The 12,032-nt window shown below is 55.6% G+C and overlaps 1 protein-coding gene across 4 annotated transcripts; it reads right to left on the bottom strand.

Moving 5' to 3' along the window:
* Positions 1 to 561: 561 nt before the first annotated feature.
* Positions 562 to 11,118, bottom strand: INSIG1 (insulin induced gene 1). Of its 4 annotated transcripts, XM_078059785.1 has the most exons (7): positions 10,979 to 11,118; positions 10,024 to 10,452; positions 7,729 to 7,853; positions 6,338 to 6,504; positions 5,900 to 5,999; positions 3,144 to 3,270; positions 2,379 to 2,522 (listed from the first exon to the last, which is right to left on the bottom strand). In XM_078059785.1, the coding sequence occupies exons 2-7, from the start codon at positions 10,424 to 10,426 to the stop codon at positions 2,512 to 2,514; spliced, it is 933 nt and encodes a 310-aa protein (XP_077915911.1). In that variant the 5' UTR covers positions 10,427 to 10,452; positions 10,979 to 11,118; the 3' UTR covers positions 2,379 to 2,511. The 4 variants fall into 4 exon arrangements, with proteins under 4 accessions (XP_077915914.1, XP_077915912.1, XP_077915913.1 ...); XM_078059788.1 differs by lacking the exon at positions 3,144 to 3,270 and having other exon boundaries at positions 562 to 2,406; XM_078059787.1 differs by lacking the exon at positions 3,144 to 3,270 and having other exon boundaries at positions 2,358 to 2,522.
* Positions 11,119 to 12,032: the final 914 nt, after the last annotated feature.

Below are 12,032 nucleotides of genomic sequence, written 5' to 3'. Positions count from 1 at the left end.
TGACCGAGGGGGCAAGAAGGAATCTGTGAACAGCGAGACTCGCCCATAACCGAACGGGACGGCGGATTCCTCGCCCGCCGACCCACCAACGGTCCCGTAAGCGCTGCACTCCCAGGCTGTCAAACCCGGACTTGGACGGTCTGGCGTGGGTGTCGCTGTGCTGGAGACACGCGGACCCCCCTTGGGCGGGATTTCGAGTCTCTGTGGTGAGGGAAATGTCTGCTGGTGGTCACTCTTCCTGGGCTCTATTTGCAGGCAGACCCCTATCTCGGATGGGGAGAAGCGGCCCTTCACCCCCAGACGGAGCACAGCTCTCCTGGGACAGGCCGGAGCCAGGCCCGGGCAGATGCCCCCCTGCCAGAGTTGGGGGGGGGTGCAATGTCTGCTGCCAGTCACCTCCCACCGGAAGGAAAAGCACACTCGAGTAGTGCTTCCCCAGGAGTACTTACATAAACATTTAGTCAAGTTTGGAGAGCTGTAAGGTATTTTCCCATTCCAAATTCTAACATCCCACACAAAGCCCCCTCCACCCCTTTAAAGAAAACCTCATAAACACAATAATTGGTTTTGAACCTTTAATAAAAGTAAAAAATGAATGCAAAAAGAACACAGTGCTGAAAACTTAGTATGAATGTGAATCTCACTAGATGTTTGTATCCGGGATAGTGCAAATTTTGTTCATAATATCTTACATTTTTACAAACGCAAATCACTTTGGTTCATATACTTGCTATAAAGTATTGGCAAAAAAATTCTTCAGATTCACATTTTTTGGCTACATTATTTCTAACAGATATAGATTTACTTCCAGTTTCAGAGAAAAAAATACTTACTGTTTGTACATGATCAAGTATATTTTAAAGATTCAATTACTTCTTTCACCTAATAACTTCTCGTTTTTCATAAAATGCTGACCTCTTCCTTGAAAAATCTTTTCACGCAGCTGATCATCCGTCTTCACTTTCAGAAAACGCGTAAGGGGTCAGTGCGAAGTTCGGAATGATCCCGTTTTCTTTTACACAAAATTCCTCTAAAACAGATCAGCTACACAGTCACCTACAATTTACTCCAAGGTATTTTTCTCAGAACAAAACCAAATAACCGCAACAAGATCACCGCGCGAGCGGAACCGAGGGCGCACGTGTGTAGCCGCAGCCGCCAGGCCCTCCGACCCCCGTCCTGCCCGTCGCCCGTTTCTAGTCAAAAGGAGTCTCATAATGAAGTCACTTTCACAGAATTTAAAACAAAAACATTTAAATTGCAAAGTACAAAAAGGTAAATTTGTAAGTAAAAATGACAAATCTACTAAACCCACACAACTGGAGTATTTCAAAGGACCAGGGCTCAGTGGAGGGCACAACAGAGTAACTTCATAACCGAAAGAAATTATTGCTGAATTCTGCCTCCATGCAGCACTGAAATGAATGGAGAACCCTCTTTAACCTCTCACACGTTAAAAAAAAATAAATATTTAAGAGAATACAAGGCTCAGATTGGTTTTCATATACATTGCACTTGACGTTTGAGACCCAATCCTTGCAAAGTGGGTCTAGGATGGTCTATGCCATTCAGTGAATACATTGTGCTCACCAATATCTTTGAGTATTTAGAGACACCCAATGTTCCATGTGGCGGCGTGTGCACGCGTCGTTTACAAGGCAATCACAGATTGCAGATTCCATAGGGCTGTGGGAGAATCGCCACGTCTGTTCTGGAGGATGGAGGAAACCACACAGGACTCTGGCTCACTAGGACTGAGATACACGGCAGACGGGACTCCCTCAGAGGATTATGGATTTTGGATGAAACTTCTCAAGTATCGAGGTGAGAATTCCAGGACGTCACAGTGTGGCCTATGGCCTTCACTGCCCTCTGTGCTCGGTAAGATTGTCTGCACAGAACTCCGCGGGAGGAAGGAGAGCACGGCTGTGCGCTGTGGTACACGCGTGTCGCACGTGAGCGTGAAGCGTCTCAGCACCGCGGCCGCACCCAAGCGGCCTCCCTGCGCTCACCGCCATTTCTCTTTTTACACAACCCTATTTTTAAAAAATCTTTTGGATAAATATTATTCCTATTTTTCCACACTTCACCTTTGTTAAGCACCATCAAGCTATCCCCCGTGGGCACCAACACAAAACCAACAGCTGGTAATTAGGCTTTAGTTCAAGGCTGTGAAATATGGCAACTTGCTTTTAATAACGTAAATGAGATCGAATACTCGGGAAGCCGTGCCCGCCGGCACTCCTGCGCCCGCCTGGGGTCGCGTCTCCAGAGCGGACACGGGCATGGACGCGGCAAGCAAGGTACCATTTCGAGAGAAGCAGTTCTTCTCCACTTGCTATTCTAAGACAGGTGAGTTATTTTTCCGGGAATCACTGGTACAGTCAGCCCAATCTAAATGGATCACTGAGGAAAAAAGATAATCTTTGTCACAATCCAATGTCACAGACTTTCTTCCCAAATCTTGGCTCTTCTCCGGTGGGTTAGAAGACTCAGTCGCTATGTGGCTTTTCAGGAACCCCCTACACGGGAAGAGAGCGAGAACATTAGCCCCGCACGTGTGTGCAGAGAAACTCCTGACAGAGGGGACAGTGGGGACAGGAAGTTTGGGAGCCCCGGGCACAGAAGACAGCCCCCCGCCCGTGACGACCTCACTGCCCTCGGCTGGGAGCCACAAAGCTGCTGCGCGAGTGCAGACAGGGCTAAACCCGCCCCTGAAGGGAGGGCGCAGGGGTGCGGGCGGTGGCACGGGGAGGCTCGCGCACTGCGGTCTAGAAAGCACGCTCTTCTGGGCACCATCAGTCTGCTCCTAAGGACCTTTACGACAGCGGGCAGTCTGCTGAGACAGGCCTGGCTCGGGACGCAGAGGGCCGCCTGTGCCCGTGCTTCCTGGTCTGAGCCTCACGACAACACCTGCAGGTGCCAGCGTGCCCCCGCTCTCCGGTGCTCCCCGCTCTCTGGGTGCTCCCCGCTCTCGGGTGCTGCCCGGCGATTCCCAGCGCAGGGCTGAGGTCTCACTGAGGGAGGAGCAGCTCCAACGACCAAAGGCCTCTGTTGAGGTCACAAGGCCACTGAAGGGCACGGGAGGACCTCCAGCGAATGTTTTCTTCCCGGAACCCGTGTGGCCCACCGGCCTCCCCCACCTAGGCACCCGTCCTGTAGGACTTCGGATGAACGCCACCAGTCAGCGACAGAAGCCCGAGACCGTCCTGTGTCTGATGTGGGGGAAGTGCAGTGAGGGGGCCGCCAGGAGTTTTCGGGCGCTAATTCCTACCCAGGGAAACACAGACGTAAGATCTGGTCGTCTGAAAGCACGATGAGCTGCTGGCTACAAACATGGGAAAGGTCCTAAACAAAGGTCGCCTAGAGAAACCCGGGGGCAGACCCACTGCACGTGGGACGCAGAGAAGGTGGGTTTGCCACCCACGGTGCGCGGGAGACTACGGCCAGGTCTGGCGTTAGCGCAGGGACACAAGTGACCGCCGACAAGAGCTATCGCTCAGCCTGGGTCGGACGGGACACCGGGTGCGCTGGCCTCGCGTTCCCTCCCTCCGCACACGCTCAGGCGAGCGGCTGACCTTCCTGGCCGCCCTCCCCCCTGTCTTCACATCGGACGACAGCAGGTCCTACTTCAAGCTGCTGCCGCGAAGACTGGACGAGCCGACGCAGCCCTCAGAAAGGACACCGGCGTTACTACAGTCCCCGGCAGCCGAGGGGCGGCCCGCACCCACGGGAAAGCAGTCCGTTCTCCGCTGCCAGGAGTCCTGCGGCCCGGGCCACCGGGAGCAGAGCCACACGTGCCCTGCCCTGGGGCAGCTTGACGCCTTAACGTTTTAAAAGACTCGAAGCTCTTCCATACAATCACGCTACAGCCTCATCACTTCCTCTTAAATGCCGGGCAGGCAAACGACCACCACATGGAGGAAGTGACTTGAACCACTGAACGGAGCCCGCGTGCAGCTTTGGGACGTGGCTTCCCTGCTCCCTCATCCACACCCTCCACAGGCTCCAAGTTCCTACACAACACGTGCGTTTCTGATTATAAAAGTAATGTTTTCACTGTAACTTTTTTAATGAGGACTGGAAAAATCTAACGAGCTCTAAAAACCATGCACAGTTCTACTTCCCAAAAGTAGCTGCTTCTAACCCGTTCCAGAGCCCATCTCCCACCCCCCACTCACGAGGCCGGTCTCCTCACCAGAGACGCGAGTGCTGCCCGCCAAGTCAGACAGACCCGTGCCGCAGAACAGGGCTTAAACCTGGCTCCCCACTCTCAGGCGGCCCTAACTCCCTGAAGCCGTCGGAAGCTGCCAGAAGCTGCCGGAAGCCGCGCTCCACCACGGAGCTTCCCCCAGCACGAACACAGCTGCCCCCACAACTGAGAACGGTCTCACACACGCTCACCTGTCCCGAGCTCTCCACCCAGAGAATGGGGGCCTTGCCGTCTCCCTCCCCTGGAGCGGCCACTCGCCGTCAGCAGCTCCCATCCCAGGCGACAGGATGGCCGGCAGTGCCCCTGGTCCAGGGGAAGGAAGCCCCCACTTCTGACCCTGCTAACTCTCCCTGCAGCTGGGGCCCAGGGGGAGGGAGCCGCATGCTCATGGATGGAAACAATGGCATGTGGGGTGGGCGCAGACACTTGAGAAGTCCACTCATTCTCATGACCTGGGAGGGAAGGTGATTATCACGCCCCTCATTTCAAGGTATGGTAAGAACATCCTTATGTAAGTCCCCCCGCTCTTAAAGACTGAAAGGGAAGAGCAAGCACTGGTGGATGGACAGTGGATGGATGGTGGACAGATGGTGGACCTGCCCAGTTCTACTCGGAAAACCAGTCAGTGGGCTGGGCAGGAGGGAGTCAGCGCACGGGTGTCCCGTGCAAGTCAATATAAGCGAGCCAAGTCCTCTGACCCTCATTGGGGCTGCGAGAAACCGTATTTTCATCAAGTTTCCTTCTGGGCGCTGGCTCCTTGGAACTGGAAGGAGTGGAGGGAGGGACGAGGAACTCCGGAGCCAGTAGGACGGTGCTACACATTCCATCTTTCAGAACTTAGTTCTATCTCTGTGAACCAGCCACGCAGCCTTCAAATTCAACTCCCACAAGTATCAGCAGGCACAAATAGACGTCCTGTTCTATAAACAGCCTGAGGGACCAAGACAAGTTTTCTGAGAACGCCCCAGGGTTGATCTCAGGGCAGTGGCCCTCGTAAGACTCCGCAGCTCTCTTCAGTTCGTTTCACTGAAGCCCTAGAGTCAAAGTCAACTCGAAAGAACAGTTAAATGTCCACACTTAATTTTCTCTTACTAAAGTGTTGAAATGTGAATGTTTACTACTGAACAGAACTGCCAAAATGATCCCGGACTTCCTTTGCCTTTCCGGCTCTCAGGAAATGGCTCCAAGCCCTGGGAGTCCGTCCTCCCCGCGACGCCGAGCCAGGCCCGCCAGGCCCACCGATCCCAGGAAGGACAGGGCTTGCCTACCCAGGCCCGGACCTGGGCGCAGGGTCTCTGCGGCGTCTGCTGCCCGGGCATCACCTGCCCCTGCGTGAGGGCGGGGGCCTCGTTATCAACCATTAGCCCTTTCAGTGACCGCACGCTGCCAGTTACTAGAGTAGTTGAGAGCTCAGAAAAGCCACGGAACGCATCCGTTACATGCAGGGCTGCCCACAACTCTGCTTGCTTCCCAGCTCATCATGCGTTTACAAATCCCCTGAATCTTGATAATTTAGCAAAGAGCTGCATTGGTATTGCTACTTATTTTTTTAAACGTACGCTCTTCTCAGTAGTCGTTCCTGAGTCTCAACTAGACATTGACCAGCACACGTTACAGTGACTCGCGTAAAGCCAGCCTAGGAGGCCAGCACCTGCCGCGCCGGGGGCAGACCGCGTCCCCACGTACCATAGCCAGCTGCCGGCCTATGTTGCCCACGGTGACACCTCCCGAGAAGAAGATACACGGCAGCCAGGAGCGGATGTAGAGAAAATCCGGGGATGTGTACCTGCCGAGAGAGCAGAGGGACTTGTGCCCGAGCCGTCAGCTTCCCTGGGCTCGGATGGCCTCCGGGGTAAGACCCCCTTCAGCGGGGAGACACAGGTCACCCGGCTACCGCAACGGGCCGCGGGCCGGTCACGTCTGCGTGCTGCGCCCCGAGATCAAGTTACAGACGCTACGCTGTTAACGTGCAAATCGACAATAAGCAGCATTTTTGAGACTTTCCTGCCCAAACCGGCCTCATGTATGTATAAATAAAACATGACACCCAGCTGAGCGGGTGTTTTTAACAAAAGTGAAGTTACAGCTTCTGGACACAGTCGCTATTTGAGAGCACATACTTACTGATAGACGCCATTGTACACCAGCAGCTGAGTGATCAGAGTGGCCAGGAAGGCGATGGTGATCCCAAGCCCGAGGCCGCTTCTCGAACGGTCAAATGTCCACCAAAGGCCCAAAGACAGGGCTGCTAATGTCAAGGAGAGCTGGACATTATTGGCAAAATCCAATTTCTGGTGATGCAAGGTTAAGGAAAAGTTCAGTGATTTTTAAGATGATTAAAACAAGCCAAAGGAAAAACCCAACCAACCAAGCAAAACACAACACCCCAGATCCTACACGTGTGTCTTCATTATTATCCACCACATAACTCTCCATCCAAAAAACCTGCCCAGGCTGCTGCAGAAAGGCTTTGCTGGGTACGAGGTTGCCATGATCAGGACGCCTCTGGATCACATGCTTGGATACTTCATCTACAAGGAGACATTCTCAAAGCTGTAGCTGCTAGCGTTTAGACCACAAAACAACGTATTTTGCTAAGTCCTCTATAGTCCCAGTCCCATTTTTTGTTTTGATTAGTAACTTGAACTGAGCAAACACACTCCTCTCCCCATGTCTCCTTGGACACGTCATCAGGTGTCATTCTACGTTACACACTTCCAGTCTGTGGAGACACAGCTGCTTTTCATCACAACACTACTGATCAGCTGGTGAAAAAAACCAATGTTGTCAGAGCTAAGGTATCTTATAACATCCTCTCTTGACGCTCGAATCATTAAAATACAGGTAGAGCAGATTTAAGAAACAGTAACTCTAAAAATACCTTCCCCTGAGATTTTGAAATAGACTCTAGTTGTGCTAAAGAAACCCAAAGTCTTGAGACCTGGGAAACTATGGCCCGTCCTTCCTGACAAACACACTAACGTACACACACGTAACAGTCTGCGCGATGCATTTCACCCGAGGACTCGGGAAGTCGAGGGACCTTCTGTTAAGAATCCTACTGCAGAGGACACCGCCTTTGCCCGGCCCTGAAACTTGGTGGTCAGGGTCAGGGAGGCGGCAGAGAAGCAGAGACCGGTTTCTCTTCAACCTCTAGAAGCGGCCCAAGAACAGGGACCCCCAGTCCCTTCTCCCTGGGCCAGACACCAGGTCTTCACAACAGAAGGATGTAAGGTGGGCATGTGAGAGGGAATTTACAAAACCCACTCCCAGGAACCAGACGATACTATCACACAACAGAGAAAGTCCTCTCTGCTTCTGGTATTATTTTAAGTTTCCCGAACACCTTCGAAAACGCTTGCTAAGTAGAAACCAAGCAATATGCTTTAAAGTAAGAGTTGGAAGAAGACCATTCAGCGAACCTATGAGATAATATATGCTCATTAAAGGGAACAAACGTTCCAGCATGTGAGCTGAGGAAATGCGCTGGACGCAGCCCATCCGCGGAAGGATACGGCACTGGCGTGGTTGATGCCCACGAACACGGCCACGCAGCGCATCACGCTGGCCCACTCCCGCTTAAACTTGTGCGGCTCCCCGAGGTGACTGTCGATGCACGGGTACAGCAAGCCCACAACAGCTAGGAAAAAACAACAACATGGTATTAGAACATGCCAGCTTACAAGGATATGATTTCTACGTGGCAATTATTAACATGTTACTCAAATCAGTTCTTTTCCTAGAAAAATATATGTGCTATAATACAGCATTTTAATTAAGACTAATTTTATATTTTTGTTTTCCTTGAGTACAAACAAAAGGCTCACATTGTTTTGAGAAATTTAAAATAAAATTGCTGTTCTTCAGTTTAATTAGGCACGGACTTGAATCAGGCAGGGGGGGTTAATTATCCATATAATGCTATGACAAGTCAGCCATGCTGAGCGTCCCCCGAGTCCAGGTCCTGACCTGTGGGAATAGCTTGGGACCAGGCTCAGAAAACCAGGCCCCCGTTCCCTGCGGGCTCCGATGGGGCCTGGATCCTCATGTTTGTTCCCTCATGTGTAAAATGACGAGGGTTATGTAACTAGAAGGCGGAGTAGGAAGAGCTTACTGTGGTCTGGAAGAGTTAGGGAATTTTCACAGGCACAGAATTTTAAAGCATGAGGACAAAGAGAATTTAGACAGGGGGAGGGTGTGGCATTCCAGGACAGAAGTAAAATGGACAAAGTGAAGGCAGGAACAGGGCGCTTGGTGGCTGGTGGGGATCCAGGCCCCTGGGACCGACTGTGGGACGCAAGGCTCAGCACCTAAAGTCGCCCAAGTGCGGAGGCTTGAAAGCCATGGGGCAGTTCCACCTGGTGTCCATGAAAGAGGTAACTATTTCAGGTTCCTGAACAGAGAAACAAGAGACACAGTTCTGGCAAAACATTCAATGGGAGAGTTTCAGTTTCAATTTCGTATTACATTTTATCAAGTTCTAATTTTAGAGTTTTGAAAACTGAAACCCAAACAATTCTAGAACTGATTTTCCTGTAACTTAATCTTACCTTTTAAGGTTAAAGGCTAGAGGTACAAATGTACTGTGGGATTTTGCCCTATGCTTACCTGATAATTTTTTTTTAAAAAAAAGGAGGTATGAGAAACTGTGTTTCAGATAGTCCTAGAATCCCTTGAAGCTTCAATTGCAAATAAAGCCTAACCTAAAATATTCCATTTTTAAGATCAGATTTTTGATTCAAAGAAAGAACTGCTGTACCATATGGGCACGAAACATGGGATCTGCATCTAGGTAAGTTTCCCAAAAAGGATTTTTAATAGGATAACCATGTGCTTAAAGGGTTTAGGGAGGCCAAGTAGTACCCTATCTTCCTAAGAACAGAGATGAAAGCAGTCTACCCACCAAGTAACTACAGTATCCCCCCAGTGATGTGTCCTGGCTAGAAGGCCCCACTCCGAGCCCTGTGCCATCCAGCTGTGCTCAGTGGGTCTGCTGCCAATGGGATGTGTCTCCATGCAGGGGACACACCCAGACGCCAGGGAGGCAGTTTGCAGCGTGATGCACAGCAGCCCTGCCATTTACTGTGTCCCCTTAGACAGGGATGCTTAAGATCTCTGTGACTTAGTTTCCACATCTGTGAAATGCAGCCACAGCAGAGTGCTGTTGTAAGGAGTGAACAAAGCAAAGCACATCAAACACAAAGCAAGCAGTCCATAAACGCAGGCTACACAGCCAACAGCAGGGCACACCTGCCCAGAGTGCTCTGCCCAGCAGAGCGTGGCATGCTGAGGGCAGGGGCCGGACTGCCCTCTCTGCACTCCCACAGCTGGTGCAGTGGAGACCGCAGCAAACACCTGACAGCGTGCTCATCAATGAAGCTGGTCGACCTCAGAAGCGCTCAGTGGTCTCCCCAGCTGAGACCAACCATGCATCGTCATGAAAGCAGCCAGGCAGCAGAACAAGTCCAAGAAGTCAGCGCGCCCGTCCACAGGGACTCCGGCCAGCGGCACCCCGCGGCACCCGGGTGGCGGACTGGCGTCCCCTCCGCGCCCCCCCCCCCCCCCCCCCGCCGGCCCATGTGACGGTTTGTTTTCGGTGGCCGGCGGGTAGCGTGTTCGAGCGCCCGGCCAATGGCAGCGAGGCCGCGCCGCTCACCAGTTCTCGGGCCACCAATCCCGGGCCCGCTCGGCCAGGGGACCGCGGCGGGCTCCACGCGCGGCCCCGGGGCCAGGTCGGCGGGAGACCGGCCCGGCGCCCCGCGGCCCCCCGTGCCCGCCACCCCTCCGAGCGGCCCCCTCGTTGCACTCACCGGCCGCCGTCCCGCAGCACGGGGGCACCCACCAGGCCGACGAGAAGATGGTGGCGATGACCTCCTCGGGGAACAGGGTGACGTTCCGCTGCACCTGCAGCAGGTTGAGCACCAGGGCCAGCACGACCCCCACCGAGAACAGCACCAGGCTCCGCTGCACCAGGTGGTGGTGCCAGCTGCCGGGGGGGCCGCCGCTGCCGCCGCGACCCGCCGCCCCGGGGCTGCGAGGCCCGCGGGCGGGCGCGGAGTCGGGGTCCGGGCCGCGGCGGGCCGCCAGCGCGGCGGGGCTGAGCATGTCTCCCACTTTGGCCGCCAGCCCTCCGGCCCCGGCTCCAGGGAGGCCCCGGTGCCTGGCGCCCTGGGCACAGGAACAGCTCCAGCAGTGGTCGTCCAGCCTGGGCATCGGTCACCGGGGGCGGGCCGGCGCTCCTGCAGGGAGAGGGGGCGGGGGACGGAGCCCCGTCAAGTTCGCTGGCGAGGGGCGCGCAGGTCCGGGGCGGCCGTCGGACGGACGGCGATGCGCACTCATCGCGGCTCGACCGGGAAAGCCCGGGCCCCTGGGGCGCCTGCAGACTGCGCGACCCGCGCCGAGGTCCCGCGGGGAGGGCCCACCTGAGCGCGCCCGGGCTGGGGGCGGCGGCGGCCAGGTGTCCGGGGCGGGCCCACGAGTGCCCCCCGCAGCACCTCTAGTGCCGGCCCGTCCAGTCCCAAAGTTTCCCACACCTCGTCCGCGCGCAGCGCAAGTTACCAGGGGCCCCGGACGGAGGGGGTGCTAAGCCGGCCCACCGGGGTCAGGGGTGCAGCCCCGCCCCGGGGCCGGGCTGGGGTCCGTCCAGCTCCCGGGAGGGGGTGGGGGCGCCCCGACCTCCCCACCCACGCCCCCGCCCAGAGGCTCCCGACCCGAGCTCGGCCCCAGTCCGCGCCCACCTCAGAGCCCCCAACACGCCCCGCGTACCTGTCCGAGGGGCGCCCGCGCGGGCTCGCGGAAGAACGAGGTCAAGGCCCGGACCGCCTGGAGTTGGGCCCGTGGCGCGGGGCGCGCGGCGAAGCTTATAAGGCGGGCGGCGGGGTCCCGGATCACGTGATCCTACCCGGCCCGCCGCTTGGGGGCGTGGCTTCCGCGCGCCCCGCCCCGCCCGCGCGCCCGTCCGCTCGCGGTCTGGTGAGGCGGCTGCGGCCAATCCGGGACGGGCGGCCCATATGACGTCAGCACACGCCACCACCGCCTCGCGCCCGGCGCTGGCTCGGGAGCGCGGACGGCTGGCGGGCGGACGGCCGGAGGGGCTGCGGGGACCTGCCGGGCGGGCCGGGGAGGGAAGAGCGGGGCTCGCGGGAGCGGGTGGGTGGCGTCTCTCGGTCGGACGACCTGGGCTCCAGGTCCTCGCCCGGACGTGGCGCACGGATGAGCCTCCCCTGCCAGCCTGGCCCCCTCCACCGGCGGTCAACAGGCGATCGCGCTGCACCCGCCGCGTCACCTGACGGTGCCCCGACCTCTAGTCTGTGACCCGCTTCTGCGGCGCCTGAAGGTCACCACACCTGCTCATTCACCGCCGGCTGATGGATGCCTGGCACGTAGCGAGGGCGCGGAGATCGGAGCTGCTTGGGGGGCGGGGTGTGCGTCCCGGCGGTGCGTGGGGGTCCAGAAACCTTCCACAGGATCTTCTATGAAAATGCAAATGACGCAAGTGTCATTCATACAATAATTTCTTCCACTTCCACAGCGTCTTTCCTTACATACGGAAAGCAAACCATCCCAACTACTCAAGAAAAACAGAAAACACAAACTCTTACTAAACTTTACTCTCAAAAAGCTGATCATCTCGCTGATGTGTAACGTGTATTTATATGCTGTTGGCCACGTGTCACACCATAAGCCCCATGCTAATCAAAAACCCGCATCTTGTTGAGAAAATCGTATTATTTAAGATGTTCCTCAACAGCAGCGGAGACCGAGTCTGTGGTCTTCCATACTGTCTGCAGATGAGCAGAGACCGAGAGCAAACCCCCCA

This window comes from Halichoerus grypus, chromosome 12 (genome assembly GCF_964656455.1).
Source record: "Halichoerus grypus chromosome 12, mHalGry1.hap1.1, whole genome shotgun sequence".
Classification (NCBI taxonomy): Eukaryota; Metazoa; Chordata; class Mammalia; order Carnivora; family Phocidae; genus Halichoerus; species Halichoerus grypus.
This window is presented reverse-complemented; position numbering and strand designations above follow the sequence as displayed.